We start from the raw sequence: 26,626 nt of genomic DNA on the forward strand, positions 1-26,626 counted from the left end.
TCTTGTGATGGGAATTTTCAAGATCTACTCTCTTAGAAATTTTGAAATATGTAATTCAGTATTATTAACTGTAGTCTCCAAGTTTTACATCACATTCCCAGTACTTATATATTGTATAACTGGAAATTTGTACCTTTTGACCACCTTCACCCTAACTATCTCTGGCAACCACCAATCTGATTTCTCTAGGAGTTCAGTTTTTTGGTTTGGTTATGCTCTTGTATTGCTTTAGACTCCACATATAAGTGAGGTCATATGATGTTTGTCTTGCTCTGACTTATTTTTCTCAGCATAATGCCTTCAAGGTCCTTTCATGCTATCTCAAATGGCAAGATATCCTTTTTTTAATGTATGACTAATATTCCATTTTATGTATACACCACATCTTTATCCATTCATTCATCAAGGATCACTTAGATTGCTATTGTAAATAGGAACATGCAGACACATGGCTATTGTAAATAATACTGCAACAAACATGGAGTGACATAAACTTTTCAAGTTAGTGTTTTTAGTTCTTTTGGAAAAATGCCCAGAAGTGGAATTGATGGATCATATGGTTTAATTTTTAATTTTTTCAAGAACCTTCATGATGTTTTTCGTAGTGGCTACACCAATGTACCTTTCCACCAACAGTGCATAAGGATTTCTTTTTCTCCACATCCTTGCCAACACTTGTTATTTCTTATCTTTGATAATAGCCATCCTAACAAGTGTGAGATGATCTCTCTTCATGATTTTGATTGGCATTTCCCTGATAATTAGTGATGTTGAATACCTTTCCTTGGACCCATTGGCCATCTATATGTTCCTTTGGAAAGATGACTTTTTAGATCTTTGGCCTGTTGTTTTTTTTTTTTAAAAGATTTTACTTTTAAGTAATCTCTGCACCCAATATGGGACTCAAACTCACACATCTGAAATGAAGAGTCACATATTTAACAAACTGAGCCAGTCACCTACCCATTTTAAATTGAATTGTTTTTTTTTCTTTTGAATTATGTGAGTTCTTTGTATTATGGATATTAACCTCTTATCAGATTTATGATTTGAAAATATTCTCCTGCATTTGGTGGGTTGCCTTTTCATTTTGTTGATAATATTCTTTGCTGTGCGAAGCTTTTTAGTTTGATATAGTGCCACTTGCTTATTTTCACTTTTGTTGCCTTTGCTTTTGCTTTAAAATCTGGAAAATCATCAACAAGACCCATGTCAAGGAGCTTTCCTCCTATGTTTTCTTTTAGGAATTTTATGGTTTCAGGTACTACATGCAAATCCATTTTTAATAATTTTTGTGTATGGTGAAAGAAAGTGGTCCAGTTTCATTCTTTTGTATGCACCTGTCCACTTTTCTCAACACCATTTTTTAAAGAGACTATTCTTTCCCCAATGTATATTCTTGACTCCTTTATCATAAATCAAGTGACCATATATTCATGGTCTTACTTCTGGGTTTTCTATTCTGTTCCTTTGATCTTTATGGTTTTTTAAAAACTTTTTAAAATGTTTACTTATTTATTTTGAGAGTTAGGGCATGACAGGGGAGAGGCAGAGAGGGAAAGAGAGAATCCCAAGCAGACTCACACTGTCAGTGCAGAGCACAATGTGTGGCTCAAATTCACAAACTGTGAAATCATGATCTGAGCTGAAATCAAGAGTTGGATGCTTAATCAACTGAGCCACCCAGGCACCCCTAGGTGTCTGTTTTTAATGCGAATATTATACTGTATTGATTACTATAGCTTTGCAATATAGTTTCTGTTAAGTTTTTATTCAAATTCTAGTTAGTTAGCATTTGGTGTAATATTAGTTTCAGGTGTACAATATAGTGATTCAATATTTCCATGCATCACCCAGTGTGTACAACAAGTTCACTCCTTAATCCCTGTCACCTATTTAAACCACATCCCCACCCAGTTTTGTAATATTATTTGAAATCAGAAAATGTAATAGCTTCAGATTTGTTCTTCTTTCTTAAGATTGCTTTGGCCTGATGACTTCTGTAATTATCAAGTCTCTCTCTCTCTCTTTTTAAAATCTTTTTTAATATTTTAATTTATTTTTGAGAGAGAGAGAGAGAGAGAGAGAGAGAGAGAGAGAATGAATAAGTGGGTGAGGGGCAGAGAGAGAGGGAGACACAGAATCAGAAGCAGGTTCCAGGCTCTGAGCTCTCAGCACAGAGCCCTACATGGGGCTCGAACTTGTGAACTGTGAGATCATGACCTGAACTTAACTGACTGAGCCACCCAGGTGCCCCAAGTTTCTCTTATTTTTACTGCATAAAATTCAACCACAATTTGTGGCCCATATCTAGTTTACCTATAATTGTATCTTATTTGTCACAACCCAATTTTATAATATGTTAATTTTTAACCTCTTGTGTATATATTATTTTTGAAAAATATATGATAAAAATAATAACTATAACTTGAAGAATTCATCATTAATTTCTTGTGACAGATTCTTATGTTGTGCTAAGGGCTGCAATAACCACCTATGCCCAACATTAAACATAACTTCCCCACCCATCTTTAGAAGTACTTAAAGCCATTGTGACCCAAGATGATATCAGTCTGTAAGTATTTGTGGTCTACATAACAGGTGGAGGATTGTGAAGTTTAGGATTGAGGGACATGATAGAAAAGAATTAGGGAAAGAGCCTGGGAAGATGACACCCATTTTGAAGGAGAAAGTGATTATTTCTTGTGAAACAGAAGATAAAAAGGATAGAAGTAAAGATAAAGATATTTTAATGTGGATAGAATGTGAGAAGGAATAGGCAAGTGATGGCTCAGTACTTTCAGTAAAGGGAGAAATAAGAGGGGAATTTTAAGTTATCTTCATGAAAAGGGAGGGATAAGGTTAGTTCTGATATGAAGAGCTCCAGTGGGGCGAGAGGAGTGAATAAAAGACTAACAAAAAAAGTAGGGAAATAGGTCATTTCAACAGTTCAACAAATTTCTCTGAGTACTACTATGTTACGATACTGTGTAGGCACAGGGTCAGAGAAGATATAATCCCTTTCCTTGTGGTTGTCCCTCTAAATGGGAAAGCCACCACCAGGGCCCTGTTGAAAGGATATGAACATTAAACATTAGCATAATCACACGATGATCTTTAGCAATGCTTGCTGGACTCTGCAGGACAGAAGGTGGGTTGGGGGCTGTGAAGATTCAGATTTACTAACAACCTGATGAGAATATTCAAGGCACCACTGGTGAACATGATGTCCACACTAGGAAAAGAGATATGTAAGGTAAGGGAAAGCACTGCTCCTGTAGGGAGGGAGTACTGTGGGCATCAGGAAAGGCAGTGCCAACTTTAAGGGAGCCCTCAAGTGATCCTTCAAGTGATAAGAGGCCTCCCAGTTAAGTCCTATTGGTGGGTCACTGAGACAGTGAGGAGGGACATGGATGAGTAAAAAGTGTTATAAAGATGTAATAAGGGCTTATGCATGTCATAATATGATTAAACAAATAGGAAGTATACAGGAGTTATGAGGAGTTGGATCCCCACAAATCTAAGAAAGACCAAGTCATATAAGGTCCAGCTCATCCAGGAAAGTCTCGAAGTACAGGGATTCTGATCCTGAAATCATCTCCGTTTACCTTGGTTTATCTTTTTGAGACACTTAGTTGCTTCTGAGAGGACTTGCTATGAAGATTCCTTTCCTTTTTTTAGCTCTTCTTTTCTTTGGCCTGTTATCTGCCTCAGGTAAGACTTTAGCAATAATTAGGGAAAAGCTAATACAAATGAGAAGGCTCAATGTAATGACACAACAACCATTCTTTGGTAATGGTACATTGTAGGTGCTCAAGAATGTTTTGAATGAATGAATCATTGTTTCTTTATGAATGACCCTGGAAATAGAAAAGAATTTGGAGAATTCCAGGGTTCCCTTTCTATGTCATACTAAATTTCACATCTCAGCAATGAAATAGAATCTTAGATTATTTCCAAGAAAAAGAATTTATAGATTTATCTGTTTTGCCAAATGATTTTACAAAATGATTTTGAAACCTTGAACTCAGGTCTTCTAACTCCCAGAACACCATGTACATTTTATTTCCACTGTCATGTTTCTCTACCTATTATGAGGAAAGTACAAATAGTATCCGTTTTGTAGAGTTTTATTGTGAGACTTAACTGTGTTAATCTATGTTAAGAGCTTTGAAGAAGTACGTGACAAATAGTAAGTGCTCAAGAACATTATTATCATCATCATGACAGTTTTTACCTCTTCTTTATTCCCTTTGGTAATTTTTTCCATTGAGTTCAGAATATCCTGAATCAAGATGAGCCCAGATAGAACTGTGCAGTTGTTTATCTTTAGAACTCCAGGTGCCCATGAAGTGATAAAGGGCTAATGGGGTTAAGAATGGAAAGGAAGGAATAGAGGAGAGAGACAGAGAGAGAGAGAGAGAAAATATATATATATATATACATACACGTACATACATATATATATATATTCATCAGGAAGATGAAAACATTAATGACGTGGAGGTGAGAAGAAGGAGGAAGATGGCAACAATGATGGTGCTAGGGGGTTAGGCTGAGTCATTTAGAAAATTTTGTTGCCATTAATAGAAATGCGACTGCAAGAAAATGAAGCTGGTTTGGGAATGAAGCCAGTTAATATGATTTTAGAAATGGTTGCTTTGAAGTGACAGTAAAACCTCCAAGTGGAAATAATCTACTAGACAGACAAGCGGAGATAGGAAACCAGGAGAAAGCTTGTGACGGATCTTCCACAGAAATATGACAGCTGAAGTTATGTGAATAGATTACTACGCTGAGGATAATTCTTTCCTTTCTCTTTCTCGCAGGCATGTTGTGCTCTGAGCACGGTGATGATAAGTGCTGTGTGTTAGTGGAGGACAAAGGCAACACAGAAAACTACCATTCTCTTTTCTTCTCTATTCCTTCTCTCTCCTTTTCACTCTTCTCTCCACCTTACTGTCTCTCAATAGATATTTTTCCCATTCCTGAATATATAAGGTAGTTTACAAGTTGAATACAATATATTTTTTAAGCTAAATAATTAGAAGATTCAGACAAAGGAAAAGCAGTGGAGAAAAAAGTAATTTGGAATACTGATGGTATTGTGTTCCAAAATGATCCCTGGGTGAGTGAGGTAGCTGACAGTGGAGAATAGAGGAAGTCATTGATGTGGATTTCAGTTTGGAACATCCTGAGAAACTGCACCTACACGTTAGGTACCTGCTTGTCCTTACCTGCTTGGAATGGTAGGACATCCATCATGTCCTTCCAGCGTGGCATGATCTTCTAGAAAGTACAGTTCTGGTCCTTGTCCTAGGATTATCCAGTAATGCCAGCCTTATTTAATCCAAAGGAAGTTCAGTCAGTCTTTTACTCCAAGTCAGGAGTGACTGAATTCCCTGTCACTTCCTTCTAAAATGCGTTTTTTAAAAATCCTGATTAAAAGCTATTTTGTTCCCATGGGCCATTGCCACTGATTCCACAAGTCTTCATATTTGCACTCTCTTCTAGAACTTTGTGAATATATCCACAAGTAAATATAGTCCCTGTTTTTGCTTATTTGTTTATCTTTCTGCTTAATTTTAGGAACTGAAGATGATTATATGGTCACTAGCTTCCTGGACTGTAAAAATCAAACATTGTGTAGTTCTCCAAATGAAAATGGAAACTGTTCTGATGTTAACAAGGAGGTTGGAATATGTGTCTTGCGTTTTAGAAAAAATGCAAAGCAACCAACCATAAAGAAATAGAACATTAGGAAGACAGGACAATCAACACCCTTGTCTTATCAGAAAATAAAGTCTGTTTTCTCTCGTCTCTCTTTTCTTCTCTAGTGACACATTTATTTCTTGACAGTTTAGACAAAAGTTTATTATCAAGGAATTACAATGAAAGCCAACATTTCTTTTCATCCAGACCAGTCAGAGAATACAGATGAAGAAAACAAAAGAAGACCTGTTCTTTCTGGGTTGGGGTGCGAGTTTGGGGGAGTGTGATGTGTGAGAGAAGATCTGAAGGGGCATTCCTGGTATGTGTGTGTAAGGTGTGGAAAGGGCAGGTGGAGTACAGGTTATCATGTTTTACTGCATATTGTGAATGGAGTCTTCGTTCTTTGTTTTGCAGATTTTGGTGAGGTCTTAATTTGCTTTTCAATAATTATTTTTGGCTCACAATCTTTGTAACAGGTTAGTGTTTGTATCATAACTTGTGGTTTCTTTACCTGACCATAGAAGCCACATCCACAATCTGGGTCTGGTGAGACAAGAAAGGAGCCTTTGAGCCTGGGACTCCTTTCCTTCTGCTGGAGCCTTGGATGCCCATGCTTTCTAAAGTAACTATAATTCCCTGCACAGCATGGCTGTAGGCGGGCAAGGCTGTTCTCCCCAAGTACCTTGGTCCACCAAGATGCACGGATTCCTCTGTACAACTTCCCTCTGAAACTGCCCTCTTGGCTTTTTAGGAAAACCCAACTTGATGGAACATTTCTAATTTGGGTAGATCAGACTGCCTACCCATGCAGAAGTATTTGCATTTTAAATAGGTAGCTTAGTGGTAGTAGGTGAATTTCAGACTGTATACATAAAAGGGAAGAATTTCAGGCAAATATGGGCCTTCCAATTAGGGCTCTGTCCGGAAACAAAAGTGACATTCAAAGAGGTTCCCAAAGGTATGAGTGGGCAAGGTGATCAGACAGGGCGGGGTCAGGGAAAGCAATGTGGGGAAGAAGACTTTCATTGACAAGTCTCCTCTGAAGGGGTGGAGGGAGTTTCTAGCAAGGAAAAAAATAGAAAGTGGAACAACACAGCTTTGTCTTTTATTATTAATAGAATGGGGGCAGCAGTAAGGCTTATACCTGGCAATATTGGCATGGATGTGCTTCAAGTAAAGAGCTTTTGTTTGCTTGTTTTAGAATTCAGGTTGCGCCTGCAGAGCCTGCCCTTTGGGGTCTCCATGGCCTCCCAGAGGGGCGCTGTCCCCCACCCTGGCTTCTGCCCCTCCCCAGGTGAGCTGGTCCCTTTGTGATGCTGATGTAAGTGCCCAGGAGGGCTCTTATGACTCCCTCACACCCCCACTGCCACTTGCCTCGGGCAGATGTCCCTGTCAGATATGAGTCACCTGTTCCTGTCTAGCAGGCCCGAGGCAGTGGGCGAGGCAGTCCTTGCTCTGCCAGCATTGGGGCCCTGGTCAGCCAGCACACGCTCCTGACTAAGGTAACCCATGAAGACCGGACCCCAGGGGCTGCAGAGTCGAGCTCCCAGTGAAGTGAGGGATGCAGGCTGGGCCAGCTAGGTGGTTCCAGTCCCCGAAAAGCCCTTCCTGCCCTGTAGATCATGGTTATAACCCTAGATGCTGTTTCCAATGTCATGTCTGCTTTAGAAATGGTACGTTAAAAACATGTAAAAATGTACTGTTCATGCTTTTTCACCTCTGTAAATGTATCGTTTTCTGTTTCCCTACTTGTTCTCCCACCCCCATCCCCACCCCTCCAAGTGTCCAGAGATGGTTGCACTAATTTTCCAAATGGCCTCCCAACCTCAGACTTGCTCTCAAATTCCTTCTTGATTGTCCGACCAGATGTGTGTGTGTGTGTGTGTGTGTGTGTGTGTGTGTGTGTGAGAGAGAGACAGACAGAGAGAGAGAAGAGAGAGGGAGAAGAGGGAGGGGGAGGGGATTCTATGGCTTATCTATTTCGTAGGGGGCAGGGAGCTGAATTTTATATGCCCAGATTCATGTGTTTACTGGTATGTATACTCAGAGAGGACTCCTGGGTATGTGCTGTACTTATGGTCTCTGGGAAATGAGTGCCAGAGAGTCCCATGAGCCTTGCTTTTGCTTTGGCAAGCCAGAGTGCACCAAGATCTCAGCCTCTCAGTCAGCAAGGCTGACAAATTAGAAAGGACGGGTCACTATTCTTGTGGCTGTTTTGTAAACTGCATACAGTTGTAAGTGGTACGCTGCTCACCAACCACCCCACCATCACCCATAAAACAAACAGTAACAACAGCAAGCAATGGCAAAAACAGGTGGGGCACCTGTGTAGCTCGGTGGGTAAAACCTCTGACTCTTTTCCGCTCAGGTTATGATCTCACAGTTCAGTTTATGAGTTCAAGCCCCATGTTGGTCTAGGCACTGACAGTGCAGAGCCTGCTTGGGATTCTCTCTCTCTCCCTCTGCCTCTCTCCCTCTCTCTCAAAATAAATAAATAAACGTTAAAAAAACCCCAGCCATGCAAAATGACAGTAATTCATATTTTTACTACTTAATGTGAGATAGGTAGTATTTACCACTTGTGTACCAATGAAGAAACTAAGGCAGCTGAGAGGTTGAAGAATCTTCCTGGGATCATGTGGGTTTTGAGGGGTGATGTCAGTATTCAAATCCAAGCAGAAGTCTGTACCCACTCCCCAAAGAAAGCAACTAGAAGCAAATGTGTAACTTGAACGTAGAAACTTGAAGCAACATATAGTGACTAGAACAAGTTCAAAACAGGCCAAGCCAATCACCTTGATTGAGTGAAGATTGGAGGGTCTCAGTTTCTACACAAAGAGTTATATTGACCTTTTAAGTAGAGTATTAGTGAGCTGGTGACAGTAACAGGATCCACAGGTAACAGAGGAAGAACCAGTTTTAAAACGTGGTCCATGTAAAACATTCTTTTCAGTCTATACTATCCCAAAAGGACTCAATTAAAAGTATAAATACAAGAGACTGCAATCTCCTTTAAGAAAAATAATTTATGTACTACAACCAGAAAGATGTCAATTGGAATAAACCCTGATCTAGTCACATTAAGATTAGACAGCGAACCCTGAAGGCTTTGAAGTTAATCACAGTATATTCAGGAGTGTGATGCATTAATCTTGGGGTAACCAGAAAATCGAGTACACATCAGTAAATTTATATGTGAATTTATACTGATTGATTGGCAAAGAAATATCTTAGGCTTTGCTTACACATTTTCTAAGCAGTATTAAAAATATTTAATAAGATGATTGTGAAGTTCCAAGCTAAATTGGGACACACCAGTCTTGAGTTTCCGTCCCGCTGAGCAGCATCCTGGTAGTGGCTGCTGGAGGACAGATTCTTAGAGGTGCTCTGCCTGAACCAACCAGCTGAGCAGCCTTGGGACCTTAACATAACCGGGAAAGCAGATACCGGAACCTGCACTTAAAAGAAACTGGGAAAAACAAATATCATGTTTTGATTTCAAATTAATTCAGCAGGTTTGTTGGGTATTTATGATGTTTGCTACATAGTCCCAGTTTAAATACATTTCTGCATTTGGGAGTCTCTTGGGTGCATTTATGTAGCAACACCATTTAGGCTTCATAATGTGAATTATTTCAAACAGTTGCCCGAGACAGTGGGATGACATTTTTATCAACCAAGTTGACCAAGATCGTAGTGTTGGTGAGGGGAGAGGAAAGTCGGTATATCTGAAAAGCTGTCACTCTGAATCAAGAGGCTTCAAATGCTCTTTAACTTAATAATCGCACTTCTAGTTTTATACAGGGAGTAAATAGAAGTGTGGCCAGAGATTGGGTTAGAAGTGTATTTATTGCAGGTTTTTACACTTTAGTTGCTCTCTTATCATGGCTGAGTTGTCTGAGTTCGTCATTCTTCCAATTCTCCTCTTTCCCAAGTCCCCTTCACCTTGCCCATAATTTCTATTACCTTCTCTTTGTAGAAGCCTACAAATTTCCTTCTCTTCTCACAGAGCAGCCACTGACTAACATGTTTACTTGGGTGTCTCAAAGACATTTCAAATTCAGTAGCCCAAATGGAATTCATGTTTTTCTACTTGGTGCTCTTCCAGTTTTCCTATGGGGAAATCATGTCATTACTAAAGAGACTTCAGTGACTTTTCATTGCTCTTAAAATAAGGCTCTCCTATGTAATTATAAGGATGAAAATAAAATTCTAAAAATTAATATGTCCAAGCCAATAAACTCCCCCTTTCCTTCCAATTTTAGGAAGGACTGGACATTCTAAACCAAGTAGAAATATACCAGATATCCAACCCTGACATTCCTTAGGTTCAGCTGGTAATTTCTGACTATCTTGTCAAAGAGTCTTCTTAGGGGTAGTAATAAGATGGTCTTTGAAAATAGAATTGAATTTCTGGGATGAAAAGTACAAAGTATATATTATGATTTTCATTATTGAGTTTTGTTGATTATTATTATCCTAACTATCTTAAGAACTATTTCCTAAGAACTAAGAGCTGTTATGGGTACAAAATAGGGTTTTTTGGTTTGTAATTCAGAAAAACCAGTGAGACTGGATCACAAACAGATGTGTTATTTGTAGGCCTTCCTTAAATGACTTATGCAGCATCATTCTACTGGGTTCACCTTTACAAAGAATAAAACAAAACAGAATTCAAAGTCATAGACAGAAAGCCAAACCTATCCACCCGGCTCAAGGAGTGTACAATGGAATGAGAGTGATAAGCATACAAACTCTGTAACGTTGAGAGCACCGTTCTCCAGGGCAGGGTTTCTCATGCGAGGTTGCATGTTACACTGTTCTGGGGAGCTTATAAAAGTTTGAATACCCTGGCTGTACATTGGAATCTCTGGGGCTATGACCCAGGATGAGCACTTTTGAAAGCTCACAGACAATTTCCTCGAGGAGTCAGGTTGGAGAATTAAGTATGGATGTATCACCTTGTTAATGAATTTCATTCTTTTAAACCTTGAAAAAAGCCTTTTAAATATGAGTCTGAATTTAAAACAAATGCAAATTTTAATGTGGGGATTACAGAGGCAGATTTAGAGTTCTTTTAATACTGTTTCACAGTCTGACAAAGGGGAGAGTTAGGAACCAAGATGGTGTGACTTTTAGGCAAGAAAGCAAAGTGTAAAACGATTCTTAGTTCATTGTAATACTTCAAAACTCCATCTCTTAGGGGAAAAGAAAGAAACATCTGAGCACACAAACTTGTTTCATGGCTGTTTCTGGAAACGTGCTCACCGGCATCCTCGTAACCCAAGTGTGAAAAGAAATCACATCAAGTCCTGTTGTATTTCTTGTGTTGGCATTCCCAGTGTTGATTTTAGAAGCACTCACCTTTTTGAGGCCCTCCGGATGATTTTCATTCATTCACATGTTCAGGTCAGAATAACTCTTCTTATTAACTTATTTTCTTCCTCCTGAAGATACTAAAGAGATAGAACAAAAACTACACCAAGTGCTTGAATGTATATTTTAAGAACTGTTTCTGAGTATCTTCTATGATGAAACCCTCCATTTTGCCAACCAGAACTTGCTTAGGATCTTAGTGGTATTGCTCCTCAGAAAGCCACCCTCCTTGTTCAGAGCTCAATAGCAGAGATGGGGTTTTTCGACTTCTGAGATATGATTGATATTCAAAAGCTCATTGGAATAGACCATAACAAAGCAAAGATCAGTCCCAAGGCATTTTCCAGTTAAAGCTCTCCCAGTCCTCTGAACCATCTTAACTTCACCTAACCATCTTAACAAATCATCTTCTAAGTCATTAATTACTAAAAATTAACTGGAGATTTTGAATTCCTCTTTTCTACTAATTACTGTAAATTTTGTTGATCTCATTGTGTTTCTAGGGAAGAATAGCAAACCCATCTAAATTTATTAGGCAGTACATATTTAGAGGATATCTTTAAAGTGTACTGAAGTTGTGCTTTCAATCAGAGATTGAAAGAGATTCAATATGCTTTACAAATAATTGGTTTCCAAGTATTGTTCCAAGTGTGTTGGTGGCAATGATATCTTATAGAATATTATAAAACAATAAAAATGGTAAGTCTCATGCTTAAATAGAAAAGATTATTTGCAAAGATTATTTTGGACACTATTACCAAAACCATCTTGGGCCTAACCACCACATGAAGAAACACTGCTTGTTGAATTGCCAGTCAGATTTAAATCTGGATTTCTGTTCCTAACAGTGATAAGGGATATTTTTCAGAGATCATGATGCTTTTCATGATACCTAAAAAGGCTAAGCAGTCAGATTTCCATACATTTTTTTATGCCTTGTTTCTAAATTTATCATGAATTTTCCTAACCATTTTCTGAATCAGTTTGTATTTTTAGTTTAGACTACAAGTTCACTGTGGGCAATTAAAATGTACAAATACCTTCTTCACATATCAGCATTTTCTCAAGATTCATATGACCTCTAAACACATAATCCATGATTTAATGAATTACTATAAAATTTTCTATTTTTATCAAGTAATATTTGGATATAGTGTTTAAGTAAAATACTACTATAAGATTTTTAAAGAACAAAGAGTAGCCTTTAGATATATCTCATCCCTACCCTGATTCCTGTTTCTAGTCTTTCTATTTAATGATTTCTCCTGGAATTTACCTGTATATTTCTCAATAACATGCTTATATTGCTATTTTTTTATGTTTCTTTTATAGACATTACATATTGGCTTTCTACCCTGGGAGATGATGATTTAGCTCTCTTAAATCATCTCTTTCAGACACAGACAACCTCTGTCTCTCTGTCTCTGTCTCTCTCTCTCTCACATACTCAGTCTCCCAGCTGCATGTACTCTGCATGTAATGCCCCGTCTCAGTCCTCCCGATGTAATTATTTCACAGTTTTTGGTTAAGTCCCTATTTAGTATTTGCATCATTAGGACACAGTTATGATTCACAGATGTCCCATGCATAGTGTACGATTATTACATTTCCTTTCTTGTAGGGCTTGTTGTTTCTCCTGGCATTAATAGACTTCAGTGTTTTTGTTTGCTTGGTTAGCTATTTTTTTTTTTTACTGAACTTAGTATATGGCAGACACTGTGCTAAACACTTTACAATACAGCAGCATTTTATCTCTTGCACGTCTCCTGTGAGGTAGGTATTTTTATCATCCCCATCTTACAAATGAGGAAACTGAGTCATAGAGAGGTGGAATAACTTGTTCACCTTGAAATGTGAACACAGGCATCCTGACCCCCTTAACCACAGCAGAATTACAGAAAGGTGGCCAAAGCTTTCTAGTAGAGGCTTGAGATAAGAATAGTGTTATCAGTGAAAATGAGAGAACTGGGGACATGATTCAGACTGAATTTTTCTTGGCAAATGGAGAAGAAGAAAATATTAGAGTGATGTACATCAGGATATAAAGATATCTGTCCTCTAGACATTTACATATGTGATTGGGGTAGAAACCTGTGCTGTGCATAGGGATTGGAGAATCCTTAACAGGAAAAAGGTAGGTTAATAGATAAGAAAGTATAATTTTTTTCACGCAAGCGCACATGCAGAAAGAAGAGTAGAGAAAATGAACTTTATGGTAAATACACAGTTAAAGATGGGAGAAAAGAAGAGAAACCAAAAATCAACAACAGTCATGGGGCGCCTGGGTGGCTCAGTCGGTTGAGCGGCCGACTTCAGCTCAGGTCAGGATCTCGCGGTCCGTGAGTTCGAGCCCGGTGTCGGGCTCTGGGCTGATGGCTCAGAGCCTGGAGCCTGCTTCCGATTCTGTGTCTCCCTCTCTCTCTGCCCCTCCCCCGTTCATGCTCTGTCTCTCTCTGTCTCAAAAATAAATAAAACGTTAAAAACAAATCAACAACAGTCATAAAGGTGGGAGGAGAATCAGAGGAAGGCTAAGACCCACTTGCCCAAAGGATGAACACAAAATAAAGATGGTTAAGTCTTTCAGAGAAATGGGAGAGAGTGATGAATGAGGAAAAACAGATTTGGGAAGTAGGTGGTAATTGATGACCTCCACAAACTATTATAAATATTAGGTATAAATATCAGTAAATATTCCTACACTTCATTTTGTATTATTTGTTTTTAAATTTTATTTTGTTTCATTTCTGCTATGTTTTTGTTTGTTTTGGGTAGACAGAAAGGGTGAATTGTTGCTTTCTGGGCCAAGCCCCCAAAATCTTGCCCAGAACTTCTGTACCAGCAAAGTCAGAGAACCACAGAATGTCAACAATGAGAAGGATCTCAGGAATTTATCCTGGCTCATTTCATCTTATCTGGGAGGGCTGGGGAGGAAATTGAGGCACAGAGTGTTTGAGTGACTCCCAGCAGGGAGGCTCCAAGTTGGGCCTGGAGGTTTGAGTTGAATATAGGTCTCTATTTTTTGTCTCACTGTGGGTTTGGAACAACAGATAGAGTCAGCTAAAAGCATTACACTGTCTTCTGACTTCGATAGACTCCATAGACTTCCATAGATTCCATAGACTTCCATAGACTTGTTGCACAAGCGCCACATCATGGAGTGAGACCAAATGAAGAGGTTTGTTTGTTTTTAATCCTCCATGAATACAATGAGCTGTGCCTGGTTTGTTTGGTTTTAATCCTCCATGAGTACAATGAGCTGTGCCTGGTTTGTTTGGTTCAGTGCTTTGGGTGTTTCAATGCCTCTGTTAGATATAATAAGAGCATATTTAGAATCATTAGTGTCAGAAAGAAATACATCTTCCTTCTGGAAATAGAGATCTATTTAAAGACTTTAAAATTGTGACACATAACTTGCAGCATTGAACAATATTGAAAATAACAGTGGTTGAGATTTTAAGAATGAGTTTTTGTATAATTTGGGGTGGTTTAGCCCATTACCATAGAGACCCATTGCTGGAGGTAGCCTTGTGATTTTTCTACCTGTACTGCTCCTGTAGGAAGTGTGTGTCACTGTTTCAAGAAGGAACTGTAAGCTAGTTTGTAATACAAAAGAATGTGACTGCAATTTCCAGCTACTGAGCTCCTGGACTAGCGAGGCTGGGGCTGCACTGCGCAGGGGTCTGTGTAAGTGTCATCACAGAACTGCAAGCTTGCTTCAGCTTGTGTGTCTTTGGACTGGTCTGTTCTCAGTGGCATTGGAGAGACTGATGCAACTTAAACCTGATGTCGTGGATGACATTAGAAAAGGGTCAGAAAGAATATCTGGGTTTTTAAATGTTTATTTATCTTAGAGAGAATTTGTGTGTGTGTGTGTGTGTGTGAGAGAGAGAGAGAGAGAGAGAGAGAGAGTGAGTAGAGAGTAGAGAGTAGAGGAAGGGCAGAGAGAGGAGACAGAATCCCAAGCAGGCTCTGAGCTGTCATCGCATAGCCCGACATGGGACTTGATCTCACAAACTTCAAGATTATGACCTGAGCCGAAATCAAGAGTCAGTCGCTTAACCAAGGTAGACACCCAGGCGCCCCAAAAAATATGTTTTGTAGTTGAAACTAAGCCTAAAGTTTGCTACTTAAGCATGCACACACACACACACACACACGCACACACACACACTGAAACAATACCAAATCCAAAAAAACCTTAAGTACTTTGACACCATTTTTATCTTTCTGTTCTATGTGAGACATTTTCATCTGGCAGTCGCTTTCTAAAACCTGAATTTCCACAAGAAAGCCATACAGCAATTAAACGCTGCAAAATTGCCTACATACCAAAGGTAAACCTGGGGGGCTATTGCTTAGAATTTTCAAAAACGTGCACATTGTGGCACTCTAATGTGCTGGTTTTTATCACAACACATTTATTTGAAGGTGACTGACAGCCAATATGTTTGCAGCAGCCGTACAGGACATCATGTAAAATACATGAAATACTCTAGGCCAGAAACAATGCACTGCTGGGTTCGCATCAGGCAGTACGATAAACCATTTTTCTGAATATTTTATGCTGCCTCATGTTTTTTTGTTAAGTAAATATTTTTCAGCTTGTAGAGGGCATATGCACTGTGTGTTGAGAATTTGGAAAATGAAGAAAGGTACAAATCCTACCAACCATAGCATCATCTGTGTTTCCTAAAGTGATGACATCACTCTCAAATATGTAAATGAGAGACTTTTGTTAAGAACAGAATTTTTCTTTTGTTTTACATCAGATATGTATCTAATATCATAAGCTTAAGGAGAAATTAGCCCTTTTCACTGTTCTCCACTGTCATTTTACTTACATTGATATTATTACTACTAACAATAAACTCTTTTGCTAAGCCCTTAGCATCTGCAGGCAAAGTGCTAAACACTGCATATGAATTATCTCCCTTAGTCCTCACGAGAAACCTAGGAGACTGGCACTACGGGTTAGTGGAAGCACAGAGTGATAAATAAAATGCCTAAGGGCACACAGCTGGTAGTGAGGGAACTAGGATTCAAATTCACTCCTCTGAAATCCTTATACTACCTTAAGGTGAAAGGAGCAGAGGGAGGGAACTAACTGCTTTACTGAGTTTCTCCATTATGTAAGGCACTGTGCTGCTACTTTCCCTGTGGATCCCATTCAGTCCTCACAGCCTCAGAAGGCAAATAATATTATTGTCATTTACAAATGTGGAAACTAAGGCTGAGGGGGATTAAACACTTTATTAGAAGTCACACAGCTGATCAGTGATGGAGCTAGGAAATGACTCAGCTTTCTGTTTCCAAAGCTGTTATTTCTAGCCAGCCACACAAGAAAACTATTTTCATGGTTCTTCTTCCCACATGAATTTTGAAGATAGAAACTGTTGACTTGTTTAATAAACTCATACACGATAACATACAAACTGGATTTGAAGACTCTCTAGCCCCACAGATTCATGCTGACTCAGACTTTGATGTCCAGCTTGGAGAATTCCACCAGATTCAACATCAGGCCCAAAGATTTTATTGAATGCACAGTCTAATGTCTTGGTATTTTAATGTTTAATCTCAATTTTATATGAATTGGGAAGATAGATTGGACACTCCAGCCTAGAATAGCATCTTTAAACTGTGTAGGAGGAATTCAAGCATATTGCTGAGGTTTTCGCAGTCAAAAATGTTCTCTCATTTATGAATTAAATAGCAAATGAAAGATAAACAAGTTTGTCATATTATGTAGATTATATTTTTGTCTATTAAATAATTTTTTAAGGAAACTATAAATAGTAGAGGAAAGTGATAGGAGAAACCTGGGTTAAGAGTGGTATCACAGTTTTTCCATTCAGCAGGTATCTATTGAATATACTTTTCTAGGTGCTGGAGATACAGCAGTGAGAAAAATAAAATCCCTGTGCTCAAGATTACTTTCTAGTGGCATAATACAGACAGTAAGCATGAGACAAATTGATGTTGGTGGTTACTAGTCATAAAATGAAATTTAAAAGGCAAAATAAGTTGTTTTCCACTCAGATTAAAGAAAAGGATTGAGGGGTGCCTGGGTGGCTCAGTTGGTTGAGCGGCCGACTTCGGCTCGGGTCATGATCTCGCGGTCTGTGAGTTCGAGCCCCACGTCGGGCTCTGTGCTGACAGCTCAGAGCCTGGAGCCTGTTTCAGATTCTGTGTCTCCCTCTCTCTGACCCTCCCCCGTTCATGCTCTGTCTCTCTCTGTCTCAAAAATAAATAAACATTAAAAATTAAAAAAAAAAAAAAAAAAAAAAAAAGAAAAGGATTGAGAAGGTATAATAAAAATGGTGGGGTTTTTTGTTTTTTTGTTTTTTTTTTAATAGAGAGAGTACAAGTGGGGGAAGAGCAGAGAGAGAGGGAGAGAGAAAATCCTTAGTAGGCTCGGCTCTGTGAGTGCTGAGCCTGACGCAGGGCTTGATCTCACAAGTCATGAGATCATGACCTGAGCCAAGACCAAGAGTCAGATGCTTAACCCACTGAGCCACCCAGGCACCCTGAAAATGGTACTCCTATACTGTGCAAGTGGGATGATGAATAATGCCACCTTCTTAAGGAACAATGTGGCAGTAAAAATCAAGACCCATAAAAAGATGCATACTTTTATGCATTTTAACTAGCAAGCCAATTTATTGAATTTACCTTACAAAGCTAAACTAAAATAAGGGGGAAAATCTTGTTGAGGAAGATGTGCATTTCAGTATTCTCTATAATGACAAACATTGGAAGAAAAAAGTACCTAGCAATAATATCATGCTAGGTAAATTAGGGTAGACCTACTTGTTAGAAGATTGTGTGACTAGTGGAAATGATAGGGAAAGGAAACACAGAAATTCCTTACATAGAATACAAAGTGAAAATATGAAATAGAGTGTAGGCTGTTATACCCTATACATTTATGTAGAGAAAAGCAAAAGAGGACATATAAAATAGTTTGTAACTTATTTAAGGATAATAAGATTACATATTTCCCCCTCTATTTTTCAAATCTTCTGCAATGTTGTTATAATGCTTTAACAATAAAATTCTTAATTTATAGTGTATAAATGATATTCTTATTTCCAGAATAGCTCTAGTGTTGGCTGTAAATATGAAACTTTCTTCCACACACCAATATTTTCAAGAATAGCATATTCTCATGCAGTATGCATCATTTCCCTCTGAATTGGGCTGTATTTTCAACCTGTTTCCTTTATGAAATTAAGTTTCCACAAGAGACCTTATGGTCACTGTACATAAGCAGTAATTAACAAAAAGGCATTATTTTGAAATATCAAGTGTTTCCTATACTAAGATGTTTTTCTACATTTATAACTCATAAACAATCAGCTTGATTAAAGCACTGCAATCTTAAAAGTGCATTAAATTAAATTAAATTAAATTAAATTTAACTTTATTTTATTTATTTTTACCACTTAGTAAAACCATGTTATGTGTGCCAAAAGAGATGCACTTAAATCCAAGTTGTTCATCCCTTGGAGGATGAATGAAGATTTCACTTTATTTCTATCATTCACTTCCTAGATCTCCTAAAACCTGACTTGGAGAGAAATCTGCCTCTTGGGTTAACCAGAGAGTGGTGTAAATAACTTGAGCTCTAACCCTGATGCTATATCCAATTTCACACAAGATCCCACATTCCTGAGCCTTTCTCCTCAAGTCTGCATCTCTTCCTCTGTTCCTCATCTTGATTCATCTTTCAGGAATTTACCTAAAAGAAACACCTCAGAACTATTTCAGACACCCCTTTCCTTCATCCAGAGACTATCACCTTCTGTCAACTAAATCTCTAAAATGCTTCTTAAGTTGATTCCTTCTTTATTTCTACACCTGGACTGTTGTATTAGCTTTTGACAGTCTTCTACCAAACTTATCTTTCCCAAATGGTACTTAGAACTGTTTTTACTCTCAGGGGCACCTGAGTGGCTCAGTCGGTTAAGTGTCTGACTCTTGATCTGGGCTCAGGTCATGATCCCAGGGTCATGGGATTGAGCCCCACGTTGAGCTCTGTGCTGAGCATGGAGTCTGCTTAAGATTACCTCTCTCTCTCTCTCTCTCTCTCTCTCTCTCTCTCTCTCACACACACACACACACACACACACACACACACACACACACACACACTTAGGCTCTCTCTAAAACAAAAAATGAAAAATTTTTCTTTCATATAAAAAAATTTTGGTGGCTTTTTACTGCCCACAAAAGATCCAGATTTCTTTCAATTTGAAAAATTAAGAGCTAGTAACTGGTCACCCACCTTTAATTCTCCTAGCTTTATTAACTTAGACTTTATGCACTTCACATCTGATTCAGACACAGCAAACTATTTTAATTTCCTCAGTCTGGAAAGCCTTTGTTTGAAAATCTTCTCTGTAGCATGTTGTAAACATTTGGTTGTTAACTGCTTACATCTGTCTCCCTCACTAGAGTGTCAGTCACTCAGGACAGAGGCCATGTCTTGTTCATCACTGTGTACCAAGCACATAACAGAAGGTAAGGATACATTAGTTGAGTGAATGAATGATTTAGTAAATTCTCTACATAGGGTAGAGTGCAGATAAAGCTGACATGATGCTCCAAAGAGATGAGTTTTGGTTTTCATAGGTGGGAGACTTTAGGAGAAGAAAAACTGGGAGGGGCGCTATCTTCAGATCTGGCCCAGATTTGAGCTAGAAGCAAGTATTGAGCTCTGATAAGTATTCTAAAGTTAGTGAGGGGGAAGCCAAATTGGGAGCATGGTCAGGGCTGCACTTGAGGTCAGGAACCAGAAACCAAAGATATGAATTGAATCAAGAATAAAATTGAATATAATTAGAGGAAAACAGATTCTGTGTTATCTTTCCTAAAGCTTCCCATAGATAGCTCTCTTGTAGCAGATGGGCCAAAGTTATATTTTTTGCTAAGATCCCAAGTTAGAAAGAATCTGTGTAGGTAGAGTAGAACCCAATATTTTGACAGGCAGCTGAGTTGAGAGCAGATCTGACTTCCACTCCTGAGTACTAAGCAGCTTAACCAATGCATGTGTGCACCAACAGTTAGAAGTGGACAAAAGACATTCCAGTTAGGAGAAAGAGAATGGAAGAAACAGGCTCAGAGATGAGGAATTTCTAATACTTCCTTGTGGTGGAAAAATTGGATATGAGGAAGCAGTAGAGAAATGATCAGGGACTCTAGGAGGCTTTAGTTTGTTGTTCATGCATCTCAATGGAAGCCAAAGATAGAAAAAATGTTATCTTGGAAAGATCTGTGGGTGTAGCTTTTGTCTTATGGAATGAGCCCCCATTGAAATCCATGGGAGACACAAAAAATTTTTGAGAAAATTATTTCAGCAGACACACTTCCATTTAGGTGGAAAGAGAGAGTACAAAATGAAAAGAGGCTGTTAGACTCCCAACATTCTCCTGTCAGCAAGTAGACTGATAAAGCTACTTGGCTGTAAACATTTGCTATCCTTTATGACAAAGGAAAGATGATTCAAAGGGCAGAACCAAGATCCCAGATGACTGGACCATGGAGAATTGTTGAAACTAAATAAAGGAACTCCCAACTTTTGTCTAGCTAGACTGATTTTTGAACTGCTATCGACTAGTAACTCTTTTTTTTACCTCCCATTTCCTCCTCTTTATGAATGGGAATGTCTAGAGCTGTTTTCCTACACCTGTCCCACCATGGCATGTTGGGTGTGTTGGGACAGATAACTTTAGTTTCACAGATGTACCTATGGAGAAGAATTGTTTCTCAGGAGCTGTACTTGATAGGTTGTACCCAGGAGCCTAATCTGTACCTGGACCTGATTTAGATGATGAGAGTTTGGACTTTGTGTTCGTACTTTAATGCATTGAGCCTCTTGGGAATCTTAGGAAGAGGAAAATGTATTTTGCGTGTGGAAGAGATATGAATCTCTGATGGCCAGAGGCTAGACTGTGGCAAATGGACTCTAAGGTGGTCCCCATGATCCCCATTTCCTGGTGTTATTACCTTTTCTTGCAGGACCTACGACTTGATTCTAACCATTAGAATAGGGTAAAACAATGGAATGTCACTATAATGACTGTGTTACATTTTACTAGATTCTGTCTTGCCAGTAGATTTTCTCTCTCTGTCTCTTCACTTGCTCTTTTTGAACAAGTAAGTCTCTGTGAATCATGTAGCTGCAAGGAAGTGAATGCTTCCAACAACCACATGAGCAGGGAAGTGGATCTTTCCCTAGTTGAACCTCAGCCCAGGCCAGGATCTTTGTATTGCAGTAATTAGTTATTCAGCAATAGATACCTAACATTTTAGCCTAGGAGGCAAAAATCCTGACAAGCTTCACTTTCTTCCCCAGGGAATACAAACAGTTAACGTATTAAGTTTTGAGGGGGAAACAATTGTATTTTATCTTACTAAGCTTTGTCAAAGTCTTCTCAAACATTTTATTAGTTTTCTATTCAAAGAAGTAAAGAGTTATTAAAGCCTATTTTCCACTCAGATTAATCATCTGCTTTCTTCTCTAGCCCTTCTCTATCTGCCCATCTTCACTTCCAGTGCAAACTATGTCCAAAGCCACCTCTTCTGGTCTGGTTTCAGGTAGTAGGCCCTTTACTGCCATCAATTGCTTTTAGATTACTCCAGTGGCCCATTTTCATTTTAACAGCTTTTTCTCACTTCATAAATGTGTGAGAATTTCAGCATGTCCTGTGGTGACTTTGACTGAATTATAACCATTTATGAACATGTTATGTAAATGAATATTAATCAGAATATTGTATGCATTTATTATCCATTTTGTCCTTGACAATAAAATGTACAGAGAGACTATGGAAAAATATTCTTGACATTCTCTATATTGATTTAGGGCAAGTGAGAGAAGCAAAGCTATTTCTTTGGACATTCTGAACCCAACAGTTGACAAATTTTAAAAGTAAAATAAATGACTTATAATGATTCCTATGATTCTTTTCCTTAGCATCTCTGCTTGCTATTTTTAGATATTGTTATTACTTCTTCCTTTTTTATGTGTGTCTGTGACACCGTGTATCTCCCTGACTAGTTTTTAAGTCAGTGGAAATGGTGCACCTTGGGATACAAGAACGAGATTTAGGGAGATCTGAGTAAGTTAAAAATTATTATAATCAATAACATGATACTATACATTGACTTCATAAACTGTGCCTTTAAAAACTTCACTTGAAATGGATTGACAAAGTGTGATATTAACATTATTAACAATTTGTCACCAATGTATGCATTTTTCTAAAAAGATAAGCAGAGCTAATGAATGTAAGGAATGTAAACACTTGGAGAAAGTCACTGTTAAGTCTGTAGCTTGAGAAGCCTGAAAGGTACTGTTCCACTTCTCTCATTTTGCAGATGAGGAACCTCAGATCCAGGGAACTGATTCATTAATCTGGGCTCCAGGGCTATCAGATTGTAAAGGACACCAACACTGAGAGGCATCATTTGCATGATCTAAGTTTAGACCATGTGAATGGTGCCCCTGAGTTTCCAGGGCACAACCTGCATGACTACAAATTAGTACAGCCCTCTTAGTTGATGTAACTCGTGGGACAAAAATGATGATCTGTGAGATCCCGGAGTGGGGCTCCTTCACCTATGTTCCACTAGCCTTCCTGGTGTCTTTTTCTGTTTGTTTTGATTCCGTTTTTAGAAAGCCTAATGATTAACCACTTTTCTCATGATGTTTATGTTTTTCAGGATGTGTGCTATGTTAGGGCTTTCCTGTGGAATTCATGCAAAGAAAGGAAAAGAGCCTTTTATTATTTGAACTATGGCCTTGGGTTAAATCCTTCTCACATTTGTACCTTAATATTCAAAGAAGCCATCATCAAGTCTATTACAGATGAAAATAAGGAGTTTGATGAGAGTGAAGATCATGGAAAGGCAAATATAGTTTTCAAAAAGCTTTTGAAATTATGAATTGTAAATTAATACATGTTCCTTCTGTTATCTAAAGGTTTTTTTTAAGTTTATTTATTTATTGTGTGTGTGTGTGTGTGTGTGTGTGTGTGTGTGAGAGAGAGAGAGAGAGAGAGAGAAAGTGCCAGTGGATGAGCAGGAGAGGAGCAGAGAGAAAGAGAAAGAGGGAGGGAGGGAGAGAATCCTAAGCAGGCTCCATACTGTCAGCGCAGGGCCCAATGCGGGGCTTGAACTCATGAACTGTGAGATCATGACCTGAGCTGAAATCAAGAGTTGGGCACTTAACCAACTGAGCTACATAGGCACCCCCTGTTATCTAAAGTTTTAACCCTAATATGAAATGTGAGGTGAAAATTAGTAATTATAAATTTGGGGGGAGAAATTTAGAAATCATTCCCTCATGATAGCATTAGCCTAGACAAAAATGATAAAACAGAAAAAGAAGACCTTGAGTACATGATTGATGTAAAGGTGTATCACATAAACTCTCAAAGTATAATACTCTAACATGCCTTTTCAATTTTAAGTATTTGGAAAATGTCTAAAGGAAACATTAATTTTTATACCTGTTACATCAGTGTCACATGAATGGCACCTGACCATTAATTAAGCATGAAATGAGTTGCATATAGTCCTGTTTTTGCCACAAACCCACTTTGCAGGATATGAAACTATCTTTTGGTATTGTGGAAAATGCAATTCCTGACCAATCAGATATAATCCTGTGGGATTCTCCTGAGCTCTCTTGAAACGACTTAGAAAGCTTAGACTTCTAGATCTTTAGTTTCAGTCTAATCTATTGCCACACAGTTCTTGCACCTGTGTTATTAGGTAGGCAGTCCAACCTCATCTGATCTTTGCCACACAACTTTATGTAGGGTTACTCAATCTCAGCACCACTGGCATTTTGAATCAGTTAAGTTCAGATTTGGTGAGATATAATTGACATAACACTGTATAAGTTCAAGATACACATTGTAATTATTTGATATATGTATATATTGCAAAATTATTACCATGTGAAGGTTAGTTAACACATCTATCACCTCACAGAGTTGCAGTTTTGTGTGTGTGGTGAGAACTTTAAAAATCTTTCTCTTATCAAAAAAAAAATCTTTTCCCTTATCAACTTTCAAACATACAGTACACTATTGTTAACTATAGCCACCATCCTATACCTCACGTCCCCAGAGTTAATCCATCTTATAATTGGAAGTTGTACCTTTTGACCACCTTCAGCCATTTCCCCCACCCTGATCCCCCATGCCTGGCAACCACCAACTGTCCTCTGTCTCTGTGAGTTCAGTTGAGATCATACAATATTTATCTTACCCTGACTTATTTCGATTAGTATAATGCTCTCAGGGTTCATTTATGTTGCAAATTGCAGAATTTCCTTCTTTTTCATGGCCAAATAATATTCCTCTGTGTGTGTGTGTGTGTGTGTGTGTGTGTGTGTGTGTGTGTGTGTGTTTCTTTATCCATTTTTCTGTTGATAGACATTTAGGTTGATTCCATGTCTTAGCTATTGTAAGTAATGCCGCCATGAACATGGGGGTGTAGGTATCTCTTCAAGATAGTGATTGGGTTTCATTTGGATGTATACCCAGAAGTGGGTTTGCTGGATCATATGGTAGTTCTATTTTTAGTTTTTTGAGGAAGCTCCATACTGTTTTCCATAATGTCTGTACTAATTTACATTCTTACTAACAGTATACAGGGTTTCTTTTCCTTCACATCCTCACCAGTCCTTTTTATCTCTTCTCTTTTTTGATTTTAGTCATTCTAACAGGTTTAAGGTGATGTCACATTGTCGCTCTGATTTGCATTTCTCCAATGGTTAATAGAGTTGAGCACCTTTTCATGTACTTATTGGCCATTAGAATATCTTTTTTTTTTTTAATTTTACAGTGAGTGAGCAAGGGAGGGGGCAAAAGAAAGAGACAGAGACAGAGAGAAAATCCTAAGTAGCCTCCACGCTCAGCACGGAGCCCATCATGGGCTCCTACAACCTGAGCTGAATCAAGAGTTGGATGCTTAACCAACTGAGCCATCCAGGTGCCCATAGAATTTCCTTTTTGAGAAAATGTCTCTTCAGGTCCTTTATCCATGATGATGGTGATGGTGATTTTGCTATTGGCTTGTATGAGTTACTTTTGGATTTTAACCTTTTCTCAGATATGTGGTTTACAAATATTTTCTCCCATTTTTAGGTTGCCTTTTCATTTTGTTGATTGTTTCTTTTTCTGTGCAGAAGTTTTTTAGTTCGATGCAGTTCCCTTGTTTATTTTTGCTTTGTTGCTTATGCTTTGTGTGTCATATCCATAAAATCATTGCCAGGACTAATTTCAAAGAAAATTTCCCCTATGCTTTTCATAAGAGTTTTATGGTTTCAGGTCTTGGTTAAGTCTGTATCACGTGGAGCTTTCATGTCCATGAAGGATGTTGAACAGCATCCCTGGACTCAACTCAGAAGATGCTAGTAGTTCCCTCTCTTTCACTTGCAAGAACCAAAAGTGTCTCCAGACATCACCAACTATTCTTTGGTGGGCCAAACTGTGCCCACTTGAGAATCGCTGCTTTTTTCCTTTGTTTGCATTCATATAAAGTTTTTGAAAAATGATGTCAGCAAAACCAATCTTGTCTCCTCTTGTTTGGGATTTGCAGACCCTGTTATGCTTCTCCAACCTTGTCAAGCCCCGGATGTATGGATACCCTATTCTTTTACCTTTTGCACACTGGCCAGTCCTTGCCTGATGTCATCTCACTCTTGTAATAACTTGCCAAAAAGTGGCATGGAGCTGCAAATGCGTAGTGATATCCTGGATGTTTTTAGCTGCTTCCCTTGGAGCTGTAGGCATGATAGGCATATGATTAATCTTCCAAATTATCACAGGAGACACTGTCACCAAAAGTTTTGTTGCAGCATAGCAAGAGTCACCACATTTTGTGTCCAATCTTCTTGCCACCACAGTGTCCTAATGTTGTTAGGATAACATTCCACTTCTGAGTACTAGTCTTTGTTACAGGTTTGAATGACAAGAAAAAAAAAAGAGATTTTGGAAAGAAGAAACAGTAATGGAAAGATGCAAGAGTAGAAATATGCTTGGTCTATTTGAGTACCAAAATAAAGCCAGTGTGAATGGAACTTACTGGAAAAGGGCTGGAACAATCTGAGACGAAGTCATAGAGCGAGGCGAAGGCCAGGCTTGTGGGCTTCTAGCCAGGGTAAAAAGTAAGGATTTGTCCCAGGAGCAATGAGAAGCCATTGGAGTATGTTAAGCAGAGAAAGAGAAAAAGTTGGGTCATTCTGGGTACCGTGGGAGAAGTGGACTATAGGGAAATGAGCAGGAGAGGGACTCTGATAAGAAGTTCACACGACATATGATAGTTGATTAGATATGAACTCTAGTCAAAGAGATAGAATAAAATGGATGGGTAAAAGAGAATTTAAAAACAAAGCTAGAAGGAATCCTTGATAAATTGAATATTGGGTGTAATCAAGAGAAATCAAGGATAATTCCTGGACTTTGGCTTATGTAACTGGGGGAAGAGTGGTTTAATTTGTTCAGTTGAAAAGGACTAAGTG

The 26,626-nt window shown here is 38.5% G+C and overlaps 1 protein-coding gene and 1 long non-coding RNA gene across 10 annotated transcripts in view; both read left to right on the plus strand.

The window, feature by feature from the left end:
- The first annotated feature begins 3,273 nt into the window (after positions 1 to 3,273).
- On the plus strand, positions 3,274 to 5,820 carry LOC132674915 (uncharacterized). The gene is made up of 2 exons (XR_009608642.3): positions 3,274 to 3,714; positions 5,590 to 5,820. It is a non-coding gene; the product is annotated as an uncharacterized LOC132674915 (long non-coding RNA).
- A 1,033-nt stretch (positions 5,821 to 6,853) lies between these two features.
- Positions 6,854 to 26,626, plus strand: part of LOC144614805 (uncharacterized) — a 158,789-nt gene continuing 139,016 nt past the window's right edge. For 4 of the 9 annotated variants that reach the window (XR_014137315.1, XR_013552988.2, XM_078440415.2 and 1 more), the window contains exons 1-2: positions 6,854 to 7,385; positions 10,916 to 11,121. Coding sequence is in view for 5 of the 9 variants with exons in the window: in XM_078440415.2 (XP_078296541.2) it covers positions 7,274 to 7,385; positions 10,916 to 11,121 (318 nt within the window). In the remaining 4 variants the exon portion in view is untranslated. Of the gene's footprint in view, positions 7,386 to 10,915; positions 11,122 to 19,545; positions 19,612 to 21,614; positions 21,688 to 22,815; positions 23,026 to 26,626 lie in introns of those variants that run through there. The other 5 variants (XR_013552990.2, XM_078440422.2, XM_078440427.2 and 2 more) reach the window with 3 other exon arrangements.

This window comes from Panthera onca, chromosome A2, assembly GCF_046562875.1.
Source record: "Panthera onca isolate mPanOnc1 chromosome A2, mPanOnc1 haplotype 2, whole genome shotgun sequence".
In the NCBI taxonomy this organism is placed as follows: Eukaryota; Metazoa; Chordata; class Mammalia; order Carnivora; family Felidae; genus Panthera; species Panthera onca.